Raw genomic sequence first — 25,244 nt, 5'->3', positions numbered from 1 at the left:
CAAATATTTTAAGGCATCATTTTTATTCTATGAACCAATCATACCTACAAAACTTTATATTTCCAAATGAAACTATATACATTAATGGGCAATTTCAAAAAAGTGGGGGGGCAGCTGCCCCCCTTTGCCAATTACCGGCATGGGCAACTAAATTTAGTACAATACACATTAGACAGCAGAGAACCTTGTATTTTAATCAATTTTACACGAATCTCGAGGGGACACTTCACGAATGTACACCTTGTCTCAAAAAGGTTGAGCGCATTCTTTATTGGTGTTTTGAGGCAAAAATTTTCAAAGTCCAGCTTCGGGTATCTTCGGGAAAAAGTAAGCCAGGTTCGAACCTCCAAGCCAGCCTTTGCAAAAGGAAAAAAGTTTGCAGATGTTTTTTTCTTCTTTTAAATATAATAAGACTTGTTGTCAAGTGTTTAAAAAAGCAACATTGATTGAAATACTAAATGATACAATATTTCGAAACGCTTTTATTAATGTGAGCACATGCTTGTTTGTCATTTAGCTCTCTATACGTAATGGAACATTTAAATACGTTAAAGAATCTTTCCATATGTAAAAGAATGCTCAAAATTAAGAAATAGAACATAATTATCGCCTGAGTACTAAAATAAAACTCAAAGTAGAACAGAAACTGCGTTTGTAATGGATATGAATGTCATAATCATCTTGAGATCCGTTATACGTTGCTAGAAGCTTAGTTGTAGAAGTCCTTGTGTTAGCTCATTGATAAGCTGTCGGATTTCAAATCATATGGTTGAGAGTTCGATTCTCGTCTGGGCCAATACTTTTTTAAAATTACATTTTCCGCAATGCATGAAAAATTATATAAAATAATTACATTAAAATACATAAGTTGTTTATATATAACATAATAATTGCAGAACATAGTAATTATTATGTTTAAAATATAACATCTGAGATAATTTTCACAGTAGGTCGGTATTATATATGAGGATGTAAATACAAGTTAAGAAACTCGTTCAATAGCAATAAATAAATCATGTAGTGTATTTATTTGCAGCTATTTGTCATATAGAGAGTAATTCTCAACATTCATAATACAGAATGTCATTTATGTTCTTGAAAAGTTATTCGATGCATAAACAGAGGGTATAAACAGAGAATCCAAAGTCGGAACGCTCGCAAAAAAATTCATGAACCCCAATGGTCACGTGAGCAGACTGGAATTGTGCTTATGAAGCATGCCACAGCAGAAAGTCTTTACATAGATTTTCAATTCAATTCCTGATATATGCTTTTGCAATGTGGAAGTGGTGATGCTTTGAGTCGCCCTCTCTCTCTCGCTCGCTCGCTCACTATCTATTTATACAGAATATAAAAGTGGATTTATGTGTGTGTTTCAACATAATTCTAATATATCTAGAGCAATTTTAACTATATTTCTTACAGTCTGGAAAAAGAGTACTGTCGGGATACATATCAAAAATGCTAGAAACGGGTCGATATTAGTATCGAATCCATAGTTTCGTGGTCGCTTAGGTGAATAGCTCTACTTTCAATTCAAGTCTAATTAAGCTCCCATTAGCACCCAGGGTGGTTACGTAGCGACATAAAGATATCAAAATCAACCGATATTAGAATCGAATCGTAAGTTTTCAGCGCCGCTAACAGTGTAGCATTTCCCATTAGTCCACATTAGTCCCATTGACTAGAGGGTAACATATTTGCAGAGTGCAAATTTTAAAACTTGAATAATATTTTAATTTTTTCCGTATGAAAAAGTTAAAAATCATGAGCAAATATACTATTTCACGAACAATCCTCTTTTACTATTCTAATATGTTTAATAATTGCGTAAGAAATGTAATAGTAATTCAGAACATGTTTCACAGTTGTTATTTTTTGTTACATAGTTGTAGCTATAGCATGTAGTGAGTGGAATTTAACTGTAATAAATTCAGTAATTAACCATATTCGAATTAAGTTTTATTTTTAAGTTCGGAATGAAGGGGCGGAGAAATATGTAGTTATTGGCGGCACCGAGCTTTTCTACATTTTACTTTCAAGATCTCCATTTTTCTTTTGTCATTTGTTCAGTCACTTTTGGATTGTCATAGGATAGTAGGAGTTGGATTTTGGGATGCAGCCTGTGAGATTCTAGAGGAGCTAACTGCTTGAAAAAATATTTTTGAATCATCTGTAACATATGAAATAAGGATATGTATCATAAAAAATTGAAAGTAACTATGTCTGCGTAATCATCACGGTCAAATTGCAAAGTCAAATGAATTGACGTTTGGTATATAATCAGGCTCCAATCCCAACTGGGAAGTTATCATACGCGTGTCACTTTCATTATAATACATATCCTTAGGGGGAGTAGAAGTCCGAATTTTTGCGAAAAATTTAGTATCTCACAAGCCGTTCAACTGAGAGCTGAAATTCAGCATACAACTCTTTTTAAAAATAAAGAGAATATGCCCTGGCATTTTTTAAAATTGTCTTTTATGAGCGGGGGGACGGGGGTGCCTTTTCTATATAGTGGAAATTAATAGTTGGTTGATTTGTAAAAATAATCGAAAACGATTGATATTAGTTGAGAAAAAAATTGAGTAATGCAAACTAAAGTTCTTTTTGAATTTTATACCCACTGCTTTCTATTTATAATTGCTGAAGCTGGTGTTTAATATATGGAGCGTTCCGAGCATAACGCAATCAAGCCATAAAGTTAGAGAAAATGGCCATAAAATTTGTATTCTAAACGTAATTACATGGGCATTTTCAATTTTTTTTTTTATTTACGTTGGTCTACTTTTCCTTGATTCGAAACTTTTAAATTTCACCCTATTTTCTACTGAATGTGTCTGTAAGGCAACAAAGAAATAATTACATATGATAAATTTAAATTCATTTTTAATCGGAAAATGAGAAACACTTTGCCATTATATATCGTAAAGGTCAGACCCACCAGTATTGTAACAAAGAGGTGCTTGAGCCAATGACGGTAGAAATTCAAACTCCGATAAGTGATAATTTCACAGTCTTGTTTTATTACAAGTGTAATCTCTTTAGTCAATGGAGAGGAGGACGTGGGACATCGGTCAGAGTTGATGTCGATGGGTTTTGGTGGGTCGGAGTTGGTCGCAATGGTTCAGAGTGGTTCATAGTTGGTGGTGGGTCAGAGTGGATCACGATGGTTGATGGGTCAGAGTGGGCCAATGGGTCATTTGGGTGGTGGGTCATAGTGGGTCATGGTGGGTCGTGGATCAAATTTTCATTGACCCACACCATCTCTGGTTAAAATTGTACTAAAGATAAGAGGCACCGAAGATGCATGTATAGTACTCAAATTTTATGCTCAAATTTTGCGCATGGATAGTACTCCACCAGAAAGCAATAAATCTGAAACGGTTCACGGTATCACCTCCTAGAACTCGAGATGTAGGGGTTTGTCTGATTGGCTAAATTAAGACGTCAATGATTTATCCTTCAACAACCAAGCTTTTTATGATCGTTTCCGTGGGGAAGTCAGAAGAACACGTGCCTAGTAATCGTAATATTGATAGTTCGCGTCCACCCCGGCGTATTTGTTTTGTGTTTTTTGGATTCACCTAAATATAAACAAATCACACATATAGGCATTTTAACATATTTTGGGAGAGTAATTTTTGTGGTTCGTTGGCGTTTCATCGCGTCTCTGCCGCTGGTAGTAAAGTTTTCAAAATTGAACTTGGGCCATCACGGATCGTCGCTGCGGGGCCACCAATTTCTGGCGAGAGGTTAATAGTTGACCATCTGTACTCCACCGACGCTTACAGCTTAGGGTAATGAACGATGTCCTTGCCTTGTAGACTTCATGACTACCGACGTCGGCAGTCAACTAGCTTTTAGTATTCCTTTATTAACCATCTATCGTTCATGTTTGTACACGGTGTTGTCATAATAATAATAATAATAATAATAATAATAATAATAATAATAATAATAATAATAATAATAATAATAATAATAATAATAATAATAATAATAATAATTATTATTATTATTATTATTATTATTATTATTATTATTATTATTATTTGTAGTAACAGTAGTATAATTGATGATAGAATAATTATTGTCTATGTATTGTCTAGGTAGGACTACACACAGGATTTGGCTCGTTTTGGTTCGACTTGACTCTAATCCGAGTCGAGTTGGAATCTATTTTTCGCGCCGAGTCCAAGAGTAGACCTCAAAGATGTCTGTTTCGAGTCGAGTCGAGTTTCAAAGAAAAGTCGTTCGTGCCCATCCCTACTAATGAGAGCTTAATCGGAGTTAAGCGAAATTGAAAGTCTCACTATTTATCTAAGCGACCCCGAAAACTATGAATCTAATATCGATCATTTTCTAGCAATCTTTTATATGTATCCCCCTCCCATTCACCATAGGTAACCCGACAGCACTCTTTTTGAAACTATAAGAAATGTGGTTAAAATTACTCTAGGCCAGTGGTTCTCAATCTAATTCCTATCACGATCCACTTTTATCACACGCTCTTGCCAGCGACCCTTTTATAATTTGTTTTATAATAAGCTTGTGTGGGATTTTTAACATACCTATTTCTATAATAGTAGAATCCATTTTTTTGTTTATAGTGAACAGTGCCATGGAAAATCATTGCCCGGGGCGAGAGTATAGTACGATGTCACCGTATATATGAGTGACGTCGACAGACTAGCTACGAAGCGCCACCATGGTTGGCACGAAGCTCAATAACATTTTCAAAATAAACCCTACCTTTCCTTAATTTTGAGCACATTTTATTACGTTTTCCTTCTATTTTACACATGTGCACATGCACTTTCCTAACATGAGTAACACACTTCCTCCGAAATGTGTGGCCCCTTTTTTAGGCGTCCGGCACTGACAGTGGATACAGTAACTGTAATATCTATATTCCCAACGACGAAGGTGCTGGTTCAAGATGGATGTTAAACTCCTTCATTGAAGAGGCCATTAACGTATCCGATCTAAGTCCACAACTTCTTGACCAAATAATAGAATGATCATGCGACAAGTCTTTGCAACTGGTTTTCTGTAACGAAGACTTGGACAAGTTCTGCCTGATGAGGAGAGAAGAATATCCTGGTCTGGTGATTGCTGCTTTAAAAGTAATAATTCCATTTGCTATATCGTACTTGTGCGAAAGTGTGTTTTTTTTTATGGTAAACATTAAAACAAAGATAAGAAATCGCTTATCAGTTGAAAATGGCTTGATAATGTTCGTCATGAAGATTGAACCGGGCATTGCTGCACTAGTGAAATTACACCATGCTTAGGTATCTCATTAGGTTTTAATTTTAATTGTATTTCAATGTGCAGGTTTTGTTTCATGTGTATTTTTCTAGTATTTCTATATACAGTTCTCATTAGTTTTATATCATACCTCTTTGATTTAAATTCATTTTTAAACAACTCTACTAACTAACTAACTCTATGGCCTATGGAACCCGGAGGTTCAATGCCGCGTTCACAAAAGCTCTACACTGACTTCTATCCTTAGCCAATTGGATCCAGTTTCTAATTTGTATTCTTATCTCAGCGAGATCCATCTTAATATTCTACTCCCATCTGCGCCTAGGTCTTCCTAATGGTCGTTTTCCGCTTGGTCTTCCTGTCAAGACTTTGAAAGCGTTTCTACTTTCTTCCATTCTAGCTACATGACCTGCCCACCTAAGCCTCCTAGACTTGACGACCCTAACAATGTTGGGTAACCGTATAAATTATGTAGTTCCTAGTTATGAAGTTTCCGCCATTCCCCATTCCCGTTCCTCTTGGGTCCGAATATTCGTCTAAGGATCTTGTTCTCAAATACTTTCAGTCTATGTTCTTCCCTCAGAGTAAGTGACCATGTTTCGCAACCATACAGAACAACAGGCATGATTATCGTTTTGTATATTTTAAGCTTCAAATTTCTCGACAGAATTCGCGACGACAAGAGACTTTGAACCGAATAGTAACACGAATTCTACACCCTTTGAAAATGTTCAGTAGACTTATTTTTTATTGTTCTTTACAGTGTGTATAAAAAATAAAAGTATGCCTATCAGAACAAAATTAAAAATAATATTTAAAAATAATTTCTGGTATTAGATTCTAACTATATTTATCTCTTCCGCCTATCTTCGCGATCCCCTAGGGGCCGCGACTCCCAGGTTGAGAAACTCTGCTCTAGGCACACATGAGTTATGATGGAACATACATACATACACTTTTATATGTATAAATGCAGATAAGAGAGAGTTTAGAGAGAGCGATTAAGGAATTACCGCTCTCAATCTCTTCACTTTACTTTTGCGATTCGTGAATTTCTTATGTGACAGTTTGGGGCTAGCTAGTTTTTTTGTCTTGAACCACGATCCGATTTTCGATATGCTCGACCTAAATGCTGTAATGCGAATATTGAGAAGTTATCTGCGATGAAAGTAGCTGCAAATAAATACATTACATAACTTATTTATTGCTATTACACGATTTTTTAAATTTGTATTCAATATTCACACATAACACACCGACGTTCTGTGAATACCTCAGATGTTATATTTTAAAGATAAGAATTACTTATGTCGTGAAATGATATGAATATATATATTCAACTCATATATACAACTGATGGTATGAAAATATATATACAACTGATGAATTGTAATGTAACTATTTTACATAATTTTCATGTATTGAGGAAAGTAGAATATCATAAAAGAATCTCACCTGAACGGGTATCGAACTCACGATTTAAACACTCGGTGGTGTACCACTGAGCTAACATGACCGCTTTTCGGAATCTGCTTCTGAAATATAACTGAGCTCATACGTAAATGCTCTTTTCCGTATGGAAATCACAATGACGAAACGAGAGTGTGAATACATAGTCTCGAAATATTGTATCATTAAGTATTTCAATCAATGTTACTTTTTTCTACACTTAATACCATTTCAACATGTCTTATTATATTTAACAGAAGGAAAAACATATCTGTACATCTTTTCCCGATTACTAAGGTTGGCTTTGGAGGTTCGAACCAGCAGCTTTAGTTTACTGTTTTCCGAAGATACCCGAAGTTGGACTTCGAAAGTGTTCGTCTCAAAACAGCTATCATCATATCGCTCAATCTGTTTGGTATATGGTATATGTTTTTATACGTGTAAAGTCAGTATAACAATTCATTCTTTAAACAGCTTTTCGTATGTATTAATATTTCTTTATAAAAACTGTTTTTAATATTATTATTACGGCGCACCATTTTCAGATTTCTTTCGCGAGTCGTTGATCAAGTCGTTCGCCACCAGCGTTACCAGACTCACAGCTCGGAATTATTCCAAAACCTGATCGAACTTATGCTAGATTCGGTCAAATTATGCAAGATCCTCATAATTACTAATTCAGGAGTTTTAAAAAAAGGAAGTTGAGATACGATAACGTAACTTAAAATACACAGAGAGCAAGAATGCATGGATAGAACTCAATACTTCACGCACCAAAATTTTAACTCAACTAAATTACTGCAGTCGTTGTCAGACTCAATGACGTATATATCGTATAAATGAATGCAAAGTTTTTGTTTACATATTTTGAAAGAAAATTACTTCGCAGCATAAGCGGAGTTGGGAATCGTCTGCTGGGGGGGGGGGAAGATTTTTGGTCGGTCTCGGAGCTGTCATTTCAGGAATAAATATGATCATGAAGTCAGAAATAAAGATGGTGAAGTTGCCAAAAAGTTGGGGGGAGAATGGCCCCCATAGCTCCGCCCATGCCTCGGAGTTAAAGGATTAGAAAACCCTGGGTGGAGCCACAAAAAAAAAAAAAAAGCCCAAAGCCGTTCCGAACTTACTTCGGAAAATAAGACTGCCTGTATGGTTTACCGAGTGTATGAATCAATGGAAGAGGATACATTTCTGCCGTTCTTTTTCTTCCCACGACCAACTTCTTTCTCATCTCCAGGTTTTACGGCTTTTTGATAACTTGCTGAAATTGTGCTAGATTTGGGCAGGATGCTAAAAGCAAGATGCTAGATGCTAGAGACATGCAAATTATGCTAGATCTAGCATCATTATGCTAGATCTGGCAACGCTGTTCCCCACAATAGGCGTGTCGTGCAAGTAACCAATCACACGCCAGGTACTAGCTTTTACCTATTGCTTCCTTCTCACAGCTCAGAACATTGGTAACTATGGATAGACGTACAGCAGTAATTACTTTATGGGAGTTCGAAGGTTATTCTGCAACTGCAGCTAGCAGGCAAGTAGGTGTCCCGACCTCTACAGGAAGGCGATGGATTCGGAAATATGGTGCTACAGATCAGACTGGTAATTTACGATCTCCTGGTCGTCCGCATGTGTCAACCGAAGCCCAAGATGCGAGATTAGTAAACGAAGCCCGGTTAGACCCACTAAGGACGTCTGGACAGCTAAGGGAAGCTTCTCTCTTTTCTGGTAGTAAGCATATAGCTCTGCGAAGGCTTCGTCATGCTGGGTTACGTGGCCGTGTTGCTGCCGTGAAGGAAAAACTCTCAGACGACCACAAAATTTACCGTCTCGCGTTTGCACAGGCGAATGTGGGTCTCAATTGGGAAAACGTAGTTTTCTCAGATGAATCCATATTCACAACATCAAAGGAGGGACGCCGTTTTGTGTATCGTCCGAGAGGCACCCGATATGACCATGGATATGTGGCTGCTTGCAATCGCAGTGGCCATGTATCTATTTTATGTTGGGGTTGGATTTCCAGTCGCGGAGCAGGACAGCTTCATAGAATTGAAGGACATCTGGACAATGCTCAGTACTTAGACATTATCAGTAATATCATGGTGCCATCTGTACGAGTATTTCAGCCTGATGGTGTAATTCAGTTCCAGCAATACCAGTCGCCAATACATACTTCCCGTGTGGTTCATGAATGGTTCGCAGGGCACCCTGAGATTGATTTAATCGACTGGCCGCCTCGTGGAGCAGACCTCAATCTCATGGAAAATATGTGGGCAGAAGTGAAGCGTACTCTAAGGGAAAGTTGGCCTGAGGCAGATCCACCAAGAACTCAGGATGACCTGTGGCATCTTGTTTCCGAAGCATGGCTGGAGGTAGGGGAAGGAGATAGATTTGTCACCCATGTAATAGATTCCATGCCCAGAAGAATGGGGCGTGTAATAAATTCAGAAAGGTCTTGGACACAATATTAATGTCCCCGCCTTAACTCCCGAAAAAAGCCCTTTTCAGGGCTACCTAAACGCCTCTGAAAATATTTCTAAAAGTAAACCACTCCTTGTATCCGATTTCTGTGCAATCCTACTAACAAAAGAATGATAATTAGCTGTAGGCTTTGAACTCAAGACCTCTTCAGTGGCAAGTCCGTACTCTACCAGTGAACTAACATGAACACGCAAACCCAACCTGAAGAAACACGACTTTCAATTTCTGGTATTCGATGACAATGATGCTCATATACTTTGCAAATGTTGTATTCAACTTGGGATATTCCGCAACACACACACACACATAAACAAAGCGAAAGAGAGAGAGACAGAGAGAGAGATGAATACACAAAAGCATATTCAACGTATTCGAATGAGACTCTAAGTAACGACATTCCGTTCTAAAGAGAATTTGTGTTTCTTCCCGTGACGTTAAGGGGATCGGGAAAAGTTATGTGTCTTGAAGCAGGATACGACTTTGGATACTCTGTTTATACATTTTCTATATCCGTAGGAATATACTGTATTTCACGAATATAAATAACATACCGTAATGAGAATATTGAGAAGTTAAATCTGTATGACAAATAACTGCAAATAAATACACTACATAACTTATTTATTGCTATTAAACGATTTTCCTAACTTGTATTTAACATTCTCATATATAATACCGACCTACTGTGAAAATTTTCTCAGATGTTATATTTTAAACATAATACTTACTATGTTCTGCAATTATTATGTTATATATAAACAACTTATATATTTTAATGTAATTATTTTATATAATTTTTCATGCATTGCGGAAAATATAATTTTAAAAAAAAAGTATTGGCCCAGACGAGAATCGAACTCTCAACCATATGATTTGAAATCCGACAGCTTACCAATGAGCTAACACAAGGACTTCTACAACTAAGCTTCTAGCGATGTATAACGGATCTCATGATAATTATGACATTCATATCCATTACAAACGCAGTTTCTGTTCTACTTTGAGTTTTATTTTAGTACTCAGGCGATAATTATGTTCTATTTCTTAATTTTGAGCATTCTTTTACATATGGAAAGATTCTTTAACGTATTTAAATGTTCCATTACGTATAGAGAGCTAAATGACAAACAAGCATGTGCTCACATTAATAAAAACGTTTCGAAATATTGTATCATTTAGTATTTCAATCAATGTTGCTTTTTTAAACACTTGGTAACAAGTCTTATTATATTTAAAAGAAGAAAAACACATCTGCAAACTTTTACCCTTTTGCAAAGGCTGGCTTGGAGGTTCGAACCTGGCTTACTTTTTCCCGAAGATACCCGAAGCTGGACTTAGAAAATTTTTGCCTCAAAACACCAATAAAGAATGCGCTCAACCTTTTTGAGACAAGGTGTACCTGGTGAAAACCAACATGTAGGCTACTATATCAACGAATGCCTGCGATATATTAATTTCAGAACCGCAATTTAGAACAGCAAGAACCCTATGTTTGTTTTCTGAATACAACATGAAAAATTTGTTTCCATGATAATTCTTTTATTTACTTTTTAATATCAGTTCTACAAGTAGTACAACCTTCGACTATGACACTTTCTCGCAAGTTAACTTATAAGCATTTAAACAAAACAACGAACATTACAAATCAAAGGGAGAAAATGAGACAAAATAAACTACAGATTACCACATTGCCACGAGAAGTCAAAACATTCACATGAGAAGAAAATAGTCTTCTGAATGGGTAGCACTTTTTGACAATTTTCTTTCTCTAGCAGATTTTTTTTTTTTTACAAAAATAAGATAAAATAAAAATATGTTTAAAGGTGCAAAGGTGCACGTGCACCAAGTTCCTTGTAAATATACACTACCTAAAGTGAGAAGCTAGGAGTGAAAATAGCAACACTTTCCGAAATTTTCCTCTGTCATGTTTCGATTTGGGCTTAAATCAAAGGGAAGTTTTGCAAAATCGATAGTTTAAGTCAATTTTCTAAAAGTTCAACAAAGGGATTCACCGAGAACAGATACTTAGGATTTCCAGGGCATTTCCTCATTCACACCACAGGTGCCTAAAGGCATTTAAAAATCCAATTCAATTCAAATGTAGGCCTACTGGTAGTTATTGGTGCACCCCTCAAAAGATCCTTTCTACCAAATCTTGTGTGTTGGTCCCCCTTGATGAGTTTCTCGCTACGCCACTGATGTCTGATATGTATTTGATTTATAAACTAAATTGCTTGCAAGCAAATGAAATGTCCTTCCTGCTTCCCTGGGGGCCAGTATATGTGTAACTTTGGTGTATGTAGCTCCGGGTTCGATCCTTGTTGGGAAGTGAGCTCGAGATTCAACCACATTGGTCAGTGCAAGACTGTTGTAAAATAAACATATATGGTGACTACCGGCAGTGAGCTCCTTCATGCCTAAGCGCTTAGCGTACGCGCCTTTCGCCTGGAAGACCCGGGTTCGATTCCCGGCGTGAGCACATGTGGTTTCGATTCCATGTTAATCAGTAGGTCCCGTCTCATAAAGCCTCGCTGCCGAAAAGGACGTTAAACTCCAAATCAACTCAACTATCGGCAGTGTCATCACAAGAAGTAAAAATCTTATCAATAAGCTTACATTAAAAACTTCACTCTTTGATCATTTCTCTTTTTCCTCTTTTTAAATACAGAGCAATCAAAGTAATGCTATTCTCAAAGGACATGTTCCTGAGGGCCTAAGGTGTTTACTGAATCTTAAGTATGAGGAAAAAGAAAACAGACTGAAAAACGTGGAATTTATTTACTAGTATAATGGAGATTCTTTTAAAGCCAACCTTAGACTCCCTGTCGCCAAGGATGTTTAAACGTTACTCAAGCGTAACTCCAAGACCATCAGAATTGAAGAAGATGAAATACAGGTACAAAAGGTAACCGATAAAGAAAAGAGAAACATAGAAATGGTACTCATCATAACAAAAATATGTCTACTTACACAAAAATGTTCTGCAGAATTTCAATACGTTTCATATCGCTAAAATCAAGTAACCAAACCCTTTGGGTTCGAGAGAGAACTGGTATTCAGTGGAACCAGTTTTATCTTAACAATCTCAAGCAGGTACGACATACGTGGGTATTTCGAGTAACGCTAATCCCTTGGTGACCGTAACTACAATACCAAAATATAGAATGTTCCATTGAGTAACGTTACTCAGCGTAACATAATTCAGAGCGTACCATTTTAAAAGTTACACTGACTAATAACGTTATTAAGTAGGTGCAGAAATGGGTTACAAAATAGTAACCGTAACAGATAACAAATTGTAAATATTGCACATTTCGTTAAGTTATCCACCCTTGAATGAAAGTGAATATTTAAAAGTTCGAAATTTTTTTAAAAATATTTTCGAAACTTTTTAACAAGCAGTTTGCATGGCAAACGATCCAACAAATAATAAAAATCGATCCGTAAAAAAATAAGTTGCTGCGACTAATTTATTAGGAGAATAGAAATAAGAAAGAGCTAATGAAGCAAAAGAATGAAAAAAGATACAATCCAATAAACAATTGGAGATTTTATTGAAATCGAAACGTCAAAATATGAGCTTCTAATGAAGTGATCGAACAAGAATAAAAATAAGTTGCTAAACAAATTAAAGATTATTTCAAGAAACTATATTATGAAATAGGATATGTAACGGAATTAATATTGGTTGCATACTTACAGGATCCCAATTTCTTCAAAGGTTTCAAAGAGATATCTTCAAAATCCAATTGATCTGCTGGAGTATCCTGAAACTAAAAGACAATCTTTAACTACTTCAAACTTTTACTATGATCACAGCGTAGCTGCTCTTCTGACTTTCCATGGGAAAGGAGAGTATAAAAATAAGAAACGATTTATTTAGAAGTTCGCAATTTTTTAAAATATTTTAAAACATCTTTTTTACAACGAGTATGCTCTGGCATACGATTTATTTACAGTTTCGCAGCCTAGCTGCTCTTACAACTTTTCCCTGGGAAATTTTAACGCGGAACTTCTAATGAAATGATAGAACAAGAATAAAATTATAAAGCGAACCATTAAAAATATTAGGAGAATACAAATAAGAACGACTTTCTATCAGAAATTTTTGTAAGTTCACAGAGTAGCTTTTCTTTATGAGATTTCATTGAACGTGAAAAATTGAATTTTACTATGTTCGCAACGGATCAGTTCTAAGAGTATTATTGTAAATAATACGAAGGAATAAAATACCTTTGGTACTAATCCGCAGAACCTCTGATACTTCTGGTAGTACGTCAGCAATAATAAAAGTTTCACAAAGGACAACCTAAAACATATAATTTGTATTAGATTCGTATACATTATTTAAATATATATTTACTTTAGAATATCTTATATGCATACACTATGTGTACTATAGACTATTATGTGTATATACGTAATATGCATGTATCTACTACAGATTCTTATATGTATACACTATGTATATATCTAGTATAGACTCTTATATGCTTACACTATATAGTATAGATTACCTTTTATGAATATAGCATGTATATATTTATATTGACCCTTAGATAATATTGAATTGAAGTTCAAAAGAAATTTTCTTCACACCTTAAGATGATTCTCGTGTTAAAGATTAGTAAGGATCATATCAATTGCGTATATTAAATTTATTATTTGTAAAACATAAATGTTTGAGGCGGCAAGCTAAAGTATGGACATGTAGCGACAAGTAGTTCAGCTTAGTAGAAGCCATAGGTAAATATCCAAGACTAGTATGAATAGTCTTAGGAGGACGTTTGATTATAGAGCTAGTGTAATATGTGTTGTTTCGTAGAAGCATAGGAACCATGCTGAATAATATATGTACAACCAAACAGGAATGACATAGGACATGAAGTCTTAGTACGAAGGCATAGAAATCTTGTAGGACTACATCCAGGAAAAAGTCAAAGAAACGCAAAGAAACACAAAACGAAAGAGACTCCAACTAACATGAGACAGAAATACACAGTAAAGGTTACCTTGGGTTAGATTCAGCGTAGCTGTTCTTAGGAGTATACGAACCAATAAATAATAAATGACTTTCCATTTTTAACAACGAGTGTTATTATAAATAACACGAACGAATTATTTATAAGTTCACACCCTTTTCTAACAAGGAGTTTGCACAGCAAACGATTCAATAAATAATTAACGACTTTCCAAAGAAAAGGAGAATATGAAAATATGAAGTGATCGAACAAATTATTTACAAGTTCACAGCGTTGCTGTTCTGAGCTTAGCAAGCGAAACGAAAAAAAAGAAGTTACAAAATAAAAAGCAAAAGATAATTATAAAAACGTGCAAAGCAAGGAAAAACAGAACAAATAGTCAGGGAGAAAGAAAGAAAAAATAGCTATGAAAATAAAAAATAGGAAAGAAAGGAAATGCTTGTGTATGGCAGAGGTAAAAAGCAATGAAGAGAAAAATAAAAAATGCAGATGAGAATAGTTACAGAGGAGGAGAGGGAATACTACATGTGGTGAAGAAGGAACAAGAGCAGAAAAAGCAGAAGATAAAAAGGGAAACAGCCAAATAGCAGAAAACATAGAGTAAAGTTAGCTTAGGTTAGATTTAGAAGTTAATGAATCAAATAGAGGAAGAGCAAAGAAAAACAAAGAAATATCACCAACCAGAGAAAAGATAAAAGAAGCCAAAGAGAAACGAAGAAAAGCAAAAGCTAAATACAAAGTAAAGTTTGGTTAGGTTAGGTTTAGACGGTAATGAAACAAATAAATAGAGGAAACAAACAACAAATAGTTAAATTGTCAGAGAGAAAGAAAGAGAAAAAGAGGATATAGTTATGTAGATGGTGGTACGTAAAAAGAAAGAAAGAAAGAGAGAGAGAGAGAGTAGGCGAAGAGAGAAAGAGGAAAAAGAGGGAGAAAGAAAGAGGAAAAGAGGATATAGTTATGTAGATGACGGTAGGTAAAAAGAAAGAAAGAAAGAGACAAAGAAAGAGAGAGAGAGTAGGCGAAGAGAGACAGAGGAAAAAGAGGGAGAGAGAGAGAGAGAAAAGGAAATAATTATTTAGATGACAGTAGGTAAAAAGAAAGAGAGAGGAAAAAAAGGAAAAGAGAAATAGAGAGACTGAGTAGGCGGAAAGAGACAGAGGAAAGAAAGAGAAAAGGAATATTTATGTGGATGGCAGTAGGTGGAAAGAGCGAAATGCTAGTAGCAATAAAGGAAAGCTTAATTGTTTCATATTATCTAAAGACAATATTCTATCCGGTATTAAAAATGTAAGATAAAATAAGAAATCAAAACCAATAACAGTTTAAGGAATAGTAATAAAAAGTCTCTGAAACTAATGATAAGGGAACCATGATAAAAGAAATATTGGTTTAGAAGGGGCAACCTAATGTCTATAAAAGGGTACGGGTCGACTGATAAGTACAAGCTAAGCTATACAAGGTTAGGAAAATCATCAAAATGTTAAAACGTGTGTATATACAAACGCGATAGTATAGACAAAACATCGTGGCATGAGGATTAGATCAAACAAACTTATTTTATTCTGTATCGTAAGTCTAGAACATGTATTTTGTATCTGTTAATTTTATTTAGTATTGGATTAATTCACTCAGTCACACACACACATACACACACACACACTCACTCTCACTCACACACACAGAGAGAGAGAGAGAAAGACACAGAAAAAATTCTAATTGCCATAAGAATTGCCCTTCAGTTCCTTGATGGTATGCATTCCAACACTACGACAGTGTCGTACCTCACTGCCTAAACATGTAGGATAAAACCGTTGGACAGTCCCTATAATCTTGACAAATATATCTATAGGGCACTTGACATCCTTCCGCGTACTGTGTAGTATTATATAATCCATGTAACTCTACTCGGTCAATCAATTCTAAAACAAAACCATTGCCAAGTCACAATCTTATTTTTAGTAAACCTCCACTACTCTTTTTTTATCTTACAACATCCCTGTAATTACTTCTGCCAACGGTACGTTTAAAGATATAGTTCGTACATAAAAAACAGTTTTACAATATTATAACTTTAACAATTTTAATCTTTTGAAATTATTTATCCACGGAAAATAAACAATATATATATTGAAAAATAAATAAAATCGATTTACGTTACAAAAATATAAAAATCGTATCACGACTTGTCCAAGGATCGAACCGGGGACCGCGAGTGAATGAGGCAAGAGTCTTACTTACTACACCAGAATATGCTGATGACACTCTGGAGGCAGGCGTGCTGAGTCAAGTGCGTGCCACGTGATTGGACAATAAATACAATAGTAAATTGCTTTTTTCCTTATTACCGGCACTGTTCTATAAAAATTCCCTACTCTCATAATTTTGACAAATATATTTGGTCTAGGAATTAATTCGTGCGGTTGGTACGCACACATTGAAGCTGTAGTACAAACACAAAATACATAAATACCTTAAGAAAAATATTGTCCATCGCTAGCCACCACTTTCGCCCATCTGTCAGGCAATGTACGGATTCCGTGGCGAAAGAAGTCCTCATCCTTGGAAGCGATCCAGTCAGAGACCCATGTTTCGATATCTTCTGAAGAAGTAAACCGCTGTCCAATCAAATCGTTGTTCATGCAATCGAACAAGTAGTAGTCCGAAGGAGCAACGTCTGGTGAATACGGCGGGTGGGGTAAAACTTCCCATCCGACATTTTCTAAATAGGTTTTGACCGGTTTTGCGACATGTGGGCGAGCGTTATCATGTTGAACAATAAGTTTATCATGTCTGTTCTCCCATTCTGGTCGTGTTCTGGCCAGAGCTTGCTTCAAACGCATTAATTGTCGTCGATAACGTTCTCCATTCATAGTTTCACCCGGTTGCAGCAGCTCATAGTACACCACACCTTTCATATCCCACCATATGCACAGCATAACCTTTGCACAGTGAATATCTCGTTTTGGTTGTGATGGACCTGGTTCACCTGGTTTCATCCCGGCCTTTTTTCGTTTAGGGTTCTCGTAATGGATCCACTTCTCATCACCCGTAATAATTCGATGCAGAAACCCCTTTCTGCTCTGTCGTTGAAGCAGCAATTCGCAAATGGTTTTTCGTCTTTCAACGTCTCTGTCTTTCAATTCATGTGGAACCCAATGTGACATCTTTTGAATCATTCCCATTGCTTTCAAGCGTTTGGAGACTGTTGTTTGATCAACGCCTAATGCTGCTGCAAGTTGTTCCTGCGTTTGACACGAATCCTGCTCGAGCAATGCTGTCAATTCTTCGTCTTGAAATTTTTTTGGCTGTCCAGCTCGCTCTTGGTCTGCCAAGCCGAAATCACCACTTCTAAACCGTGCAAACCACTTCTGACACGTTCGCTCAGCTAGAGCATGGTCGCCATACACTTCCACCAAAATACGATGACTTTCAGTCGCACTTTTCTGCATGTTAAAGTAATGCAGCAGGACACCCCGCAAAAACACTTTATCAGGCACAAATTGCACCATGTTCACTTAACTACAAACTGGTGTTGTTGACGCTTTAATCCACTGCCCTATACTACGAACGATACGCGATGACAGGGGTTTGCAACACATGTGTGGATACACGGAACTGTGGGACGCTCCGTTCGTTGCGCCATCTCTTGTCCACCCGCACGAATTAATTCCTAGACCAAATACCTATAGGCTCCAAAAACGTACAGGGCACTCCCCCATGTTTATTCAACGTTCGTAACCTACAATCCCGCTCTTACAAGCACAGTGTTCGTTTAGTATCCTATTCAATTCTCAATTAACTTTATGAATCCTGCCAACTTTCTTCCGACATCATCTGTGATTTACTTCTGTCATAAGTTTTCTCGTGTCTTCCGTGAAAAAAACTTTTACAAACTCCTAACTTAATCAACTCAATTTTCAATCTTTAAAATTATTTATCCACGAAATAATAAATAAATAAATATTTAACAACGAGTGTTATAAATAACACGAGCAAACAAATAATTAACACGGAACTTCTAATGAAGTGATTCAACAAAAAAAGAGAAAAAACTCTTATTACAGCCTAAACGAGGATCGAACGCAGGACCTTTAGTGCATGAGTCCAGCGCTTTACTTACTAGGCCACGTAATGACGTGATCTCAACGCTACGCTTCCTGACTAGCGCATGATTGTATCAATATATCCAAGTTCAGCATTTATTTTTTACCACTGTTAGAATTGTTTCAGTATACTAGTCAAATTATATTTCTGCTTTCAATATGGTAGTACATTCGATTTCTATGACAAACAACAAATAATTTTACAATGTATAAAAGAGACATTAAGAGTGTTTGCACCTAGTTTTAATTAGTTGTACAAAATGTCTACCAACATGCAATGCCAAAATATATTTTGTTCGTTCAAAACAAATTTAGTATTTAGCGGTTCGCATTGTGCTCAAATAATTATGAGTAAAAACATAATTTGTACAAGTACCTGTAATAAAACAGTAATTGTCCAACTAGTTTATTACGTAGAAGTTAAAATCTTAGCAAAAAGAATCCTACCTAACATCTTCAAAGCAGGTATATCAATGAACATTCAAAACCTAAGTTCCCTAAATTGGTCAGGACTGTTGCAAGAAACGTATTAAATACTAAAATAACGCATACTATTTGCGGTTTTAGCAGGGAAAGTTCAAATTTTTATTTTAGGGCGGGGCAGAGCGTTCACCGTCGGTGCTCCCCTACATTTACATTCCACTATATCCAATAAATAAGCTACCCTAACCATTATAATGGGATGTTTCAAATCTAAGTGTCCCCTAAAGCTATGTATCAGTTCAAATTGCTCTTAAATTAGTACGAACAAACCGTTGTAACAAGTAAAGATTAATCCTGTACAAAACTGTAGGACTCTGTAGGTTTTGTTTTTAAAACAATAATTTAAGTCTTAGTTCCTGAATATACCATTCATCTTATTATTCATTTATATTAAAGCAAGTTTTTGTTAAGTGTGTTCCCACCACCTTCTTTTTTCCCTTATTTCTTAAATTATAACTTAATACCAAATATTCTTCGTTAAATATAATCTGAGGTTCCGCAGGTACCAATCCGTGAAATAATTAATAGTTTCTCTAAGAAGCTAGGCTTCTCCATGGTTCTCCCCACCCACATTCTCATTTCATCAACAGTTCCTATGAAATTTCGTTTAAATTGATCTGTAAATAATTAGTATACTTCTTGGAATAAACTAAAACAGAAATGGTACAAATTAATTAGCTAATAAGGAGTTCTCTAATAGTACGCGTCATTAAGCTCAAAATAAAATTGTCACAATAGGCTAAAATCTTATCTCTCTTGCCCAGTTTTTCGCGAGCAAAAGCAATATTCAGCAAAGCATGTTCACGGGTTAATATTTTTATTATACTTTAAAATTAATCCGCACCCCTCTAGCACTTAAAAAAATTGTCTACATGCTGGGTCTAATATACAACAATTTTCTGGAACTACCAAAACAACTTATCCTACAAATGCTTCATTCACCAAAACTGTAAAAATTGGGATTTCCTAAAACAAATCTACGCCTATCATCACTTGAAACTCAAATTCAAATTGTTCTTGAAATCTGTAGTGCCATAGGCGTTGAACACCAAAGCAAGTTATAGCTAGCAAACAAAAATCCACAGACCTATTTTTTTTTTTTTTTTTTTTTTTTTTTTTTTTTTTTGCTAAAGCAGTTGATTTAATTGGCCGTAATATTTTACGCTCTGTCCGCAATCTTACAACAAAACGTATTAACCACTTATATTTCCTTACACTCTATGTACAATGTAAAATCCTTTATGGCTTCGTAAGTATCTCTGAATTTTTTTAAAAATAAAAGCTTTACGGAGGCCATGTGACTGCTTTCTACACATAATTCTTACTTTGGTTAATAGGTGGCAGTAAACGTGTTGTTCACGACCCATGTTTTGTCTAATTGTTCTAACTATGTAAGTCAAAATAATGTCCGCGAAACTTCCTTCACAATAATAATAGTGTTTTGTTCTATATCCACAAAATTAGAACTAATGAACACAAGCTATTTCAACTAGGTATATGGAAACCATGTGACCTATAATTTCTGTATAAATCCTAGTGTACTACAATAATTTAATAGATTCACATTTTTAAATAAGGTTCTATATATGAAGCATCATAAGATCGGATTTTCTCTAATTCTGCCTTCCCAAACTATCCGTATTAAATCAATCTACAGTAAAACATTGTTCATTCTCTTCAAGCAGATTCGTTTTTAATTAAGACTATTGGTTCAATTCGTGTTGTGAGCCGCTCAATAATAAGCATTCTTCTCTTAATACTCAAGGAAACATTAAAATATGTAATAGTATTTCATAAAAGTGCCCAAAAGTAAATATTTTCCCCACTCAAATATCTTTGCCTAAAATACGTACACGTCACCTATAAGCTACGTGTTCAATTCCAGTTGAAAAAAAAAATATATGACCCTACCCAGATAGCACGAATACTTGCGGCAAATTTTTGCTTCGTTTAGTGGAGCAAACAATCTGAAAGTTTGCGAAGGCAAAATTTCTTAATATTTATTAAAAGCTTTCAATATGATCTGCAAATTTTCGCTGATTTGTAAAAATAAATTCACCACTGCAATTAACTTGCATCTTTTTTGAAAATATAGCGTTGAAAGTTTGCCGTCGCAAACAGTTTGCAACTCTGTAAAAAACTTGTTCCGAGAAACTTGCTGAAAGCAAATATGTGATGATATTACCGAGTGCACGCGCATCGTACCCAGAATTCACTGCGCTACATCAATTGCGACAAAACAAGCGGGAAGTGAGAATCGAGAAAAAAACAATGCACCAGAGGATTCCAGAATAAACTCACTGGTCTCTTATCAGATATTTTTCTTGACCCAGGCAGCCTGACGTTATTTTGTGAATGTGTGTGAGAGATATGATCGTTAAGTAAGTAGATAAATTGCGATATCCTTTGTCTGTGCGGATAAGATGCCGAGTGAAGATGGCTCGAAAGGGGTATAAATGGACGACTTCCTCACCTGTTAACAGTACTTCCTTGTACCAAGACGATAACTCAAACGGATACAAAATGGTGAACACTTGTATACCTGCTGTCTGGTTGCATAACCGCCACATAGGGATGGTGCCCAATAATGAAGTTCGGAATATGAAGTACTGTGAATATGCAGTCGAAGGTTCGTAGTGAGGCACGTGCGGTGTTGCTACAGCATAACACACGAAGCAGAGTGATTGAAATTGTGAAAACACTTAATGCAAAGAAACCCCCAAATAGCACGATAGCGAATACAGTCAGCACATTTCCAGATATGAGTAATGTTTAGCAATGGCTAGAAATATCGTTATGTCTAGTGAACTGAGTGAATGTCACTAATGAACCAAGACCCAATATTAAGTACATTACATGCACGATCTGATTAAATGTATAAGAGATTTGTGATTTGAAATCATATGCATTATCTTAATAAGTCTGCAACCGTCTACCTGATTTCAATGGTACTTGTTCCTTTCAGTTGTTGCACCGTTACGTGGATAAGCAAGGAAGCAACAGAAAGCAAGGTTGCACGTTGACGCGCCGTATCGCGGGGTCAATCCCCACTAAGAGTCCAAGCTTTGGACTCAACAACCAAGAGATGGATCGGATCGCATTTGAAACTTTAAGTCCCGTCTCCATATAGCGCCGCTGCTGAAAAGGGACGTTGAACATCTTAACAAATAAACAATCAAACAATAAACAATTGTTATATAAACGTACAATTGAATGATACTGTAGTACGCGAATGTGATATCTAAATGAATTGGTTTAGCTCGTTAAATTAAATGTAAGTCCTGTTACGGTTTCATTTTCTCTTCGGGTACCCAAGCCGCTCGTGTTAACGGATTCCAAAATATGTAAACAGAACAATAAACCACCTTCATATTTTATACCTTGTCTTTATTCCTCCATTTAAAGTAACATCAAGATTGTCTTCGTGTCCATTTTGTTAGGTCTATAAGGCGGGGACGTTATTACAAAATAATAATCATAACGTCATACTCTTCTCATGTTTATTTTTGCTTACAATGCAACTGCTGGAGCCTCAAATCTATACGCCTATTCCAATTTAGCACACCAGAGTAGATTAAGTTTAGAGAGAAGCAGGTACGATCCTTGTATTCAGTAGCCGATCTTGAAAGCAAAAACTGAAGGGGGAGGGGGTGTCAGTATTTTGCTATGTAAAATACGTAATTTGGACTGCGTTTTGGTATTTATGACATTAGTGATTTTCTAGTAACGCAGCAAAATTGGGGGACCAAGGCCCCCCGACCCCAGCCTAGATTCGCCACTCTTTGTTCAATCATTCTGAGTGGCTTTCTTCAGTTTCAAGAGTCGAATGCCAAGATGGTACCTCTATAAACGCTCTGGCCGCAAGATCGCCTGTATTTGTGTCTGAATTTTAGTCGTCGGATGTAATTAACTCTCATAATGTAAACAGATTTAGGCTGCATTCAAATGCACACGCAGTCGAACTCTGGAGGATATTGTCGATCTTTAAGAACAAAAACAACATTGATTATCATTTTACTGTGTGTAAGGAAATTGGTTTCTGGTCTTCTTTAAACATTAAAACATGTAAGAAGTATTTCAATTTCACACGATCATTTTAACTGAGTCCAGAATATTCAACAAAAAGACATTGTCCTTGAAATGACAATACATAGCGTTTTTCTTACGTCCAAAACTGTTTATAGGAACAAAAATACGATAGAAGAGATAAAATAAACATTGACTAACAAAGTCATGCTGTTAAGTGGGATTCGACTATAAGCCATATGACAGACGAGCACCTAAAGAAGCTAGTCTAGCGAAGACTGACGCGTATTCTGGAAGCGACTGTGCCTATATGCACTGCTTACTGTTTGTGCTTTATAAAACACCGTAGTGGGAAATGGAGTTTACTTGGGCAGAATTAAGTGATATGCATCTGGCATATAGTGCAGCTTTGGGAAATGCAAGGGAGGCACAAAGATTGTATAGACAACGTTTTCCAGAACGTCGGTGCCCCCATCACACTAGATTTACGTCAATTGATCGGGAGCTGCGAGAATCAAGTTCCTTACACCGGCCTGATGCAGGAAGACCACGAACAGTGAGAACACCAGCATTCGAAGAGAATGTGTTGGACCAAATGACAAAATCCCTCAACAAGCACGCTGGCCGTTGGACATGTGTTGCATGTTCAGCACCAGAAAGTGTGGAACGTCCTACATGAAGAACATCTCTATGCATATCATCCTCAAAGAGTACAAGTTTTGCGTCCTACGGACTATCCCAAACGTGTGCGATTTGCCCGATGGTACTTGCGGCAGTGTGTGGAGAATCCGGAGTTCGGGCGGCATGTTTTGTTCACGGATGAGAGTAGTTTTATTCGTGACGGATGTTACAATGCTCATAATAGTCATGTGTGGCCAGCAAACATTCCGCATGCAATGTTTCGCCGAGGTCATCAAGAACAATTCACAGTTAATGTGTGGGCCGGTATAGTGGATAATGTCTTAGTAGGACCTTATGTATTACCTCCACGACTGAACATGTATATTTACAGTGTGTTTCTTTCAGAGGTACTCCCGGAACTGCTAGAAAATGTCCCTCTTGCAGTTCGGCGACAAATGTGGTTCCAGCATGACGGAGATCCAACCCATTGGCCGCGGCGTGTTCAAAATGTACTTTCTGATATGTTCGGGAATCGATAGATCGGGCATAGTAGTCCTGTAGCATGGCCTCCTAGATCACTGGATATATGAACTTATACCTATGGGGACACATGAAGGAGTTGGTCTACCAGACACCAGTGGAGAATAAATTGGACCTTGTGGGCCGCATTGTCGAGGCTTCCGCAAGAATTCGTGTTAACCACGACGTTTTTCCTCGTGTGCGAGATGAAGTGCTTCGACGCTATCTCTTGTGCATTGAAGTCAATGGTTCACATTTTTAGTAGATTTCGTGACGTTGTAAGCTTCAAGTGAATTACAAACACCATTTTCTGCATTGACTCGTCTTCTCTGTGTTTGTGCTTTGTGTATTTTATTTGTGTGGCTGGAGGTTATGCTTTACAGCATTGCACGCCACCAACTATGCCACTAATATGCGAATCACATTATCATTGTTCCCAGGAGGTCATTTCTCAGCTGCTTCTTACGTATGTTAATACTATACTCCACAATGCTGCATATATTAACATACATTTGTCCACGATAATTTATGTACATTTTGATAGCGGGTTTGCATCTAGTTTTAACAGCTCTCAATCACTCTGCTTCGTGTGTTATGCTGTAGCAACACCGCACGTGCCTCACTATGAACCTTCGACTGCATATTCACAGTACTTCATATTCCGAACTTCACTATTGGGCACCATCCGTATGTGGCGGTTATGCAACCACACACAGCAGGTATACTAAAGTCCATTCTAAACAAGAAACAAATTGACAGCTCAAAAACACGTGCAAGTTTGTTTTGAAGAAAGGAGTCTACGTCACACAGTTATTGCGGTCTCTCAGCGAGGGTCGAATCATAAACGCCCTTTTACAAACAGTGGGTGGAGGGTTTCCTTGGCAACAGACCTTAACATTCCAATGTTGCCGCTAGTAAACACGTATTTTCAGAAAGAAAGAAGATATTTTTAGTGTTTCGTTTCCTTGTGTGTGGGAGTGATTTCTAGATTATTCTTGTGCATTCGAGTTTTATCTTTGTGTACAATTCTGTAAATATATTTGTATATGTGAGATATTTTGTTGTATATATCGTGTGGTGTTGTGTGTTTGTGTATATATATTTATATTTGTGTATATAATGAATATATAGGGTATTTTAAATAATGTCCAGTGAAACTGAGGACATTCTCCCTGCAAAACGGCCGAGAACACATTCTTCTGAAAGAAAGAACATTTTAGGGAAAGGTATTCCTATTAAACGACAATCAAGGGAAATTATTTGCTCGGTTCGGGACTATTTCGAACAGGAAAGGGACAATGGA

At 36.5% G+C, this 25,244-nt stretch overlaps 1 protein-coding gene across 1 annotated transcript in view; it reads right to left on the bottom strand.

Annotated features, from left to right (window-relative positions):
* Positions 1-25,244, bottom strand: part of LOC145684752 (uncharacterized) — a 272,066-nt gene that overhangs the window by 16,718 nt on the left and 230,104 nt on the right. The window contains exons 2-3 of the mRNA XM_081757125.1: positions 13,438-13,513; positions 12,905-12,977 (exon numbers count right to left, since the gene is read on the bottom strand). Coding sequence (XP_081613251.1) covers positions 12,905-12,977; positions 13,438-13,513 — 149 coding nt within the window. The remainder of the gene's footprint in view (positions 1-12,904; positions 12,978-13,437; positions 13,514-25,244) is intronic.

Source organism: Thermobia domestica, chromosome 5, assembly GCF_964235325.1.
Source record: "Thermobia domestica chromosome 5, izTheDome1.hap1.1, whole genome shotgun sequence".
Taxonomy (NCBI): Eukaryota; Metazoa; Arthropoda; class Insecta; order Zygentoma; family Lepismatidae; genus Thermobia; species Thermobia domestica.
Note: the sequence above shows the minus strand (reverse complement) of the source record. Positions and strands in the feature narration are given on the sequence as shown.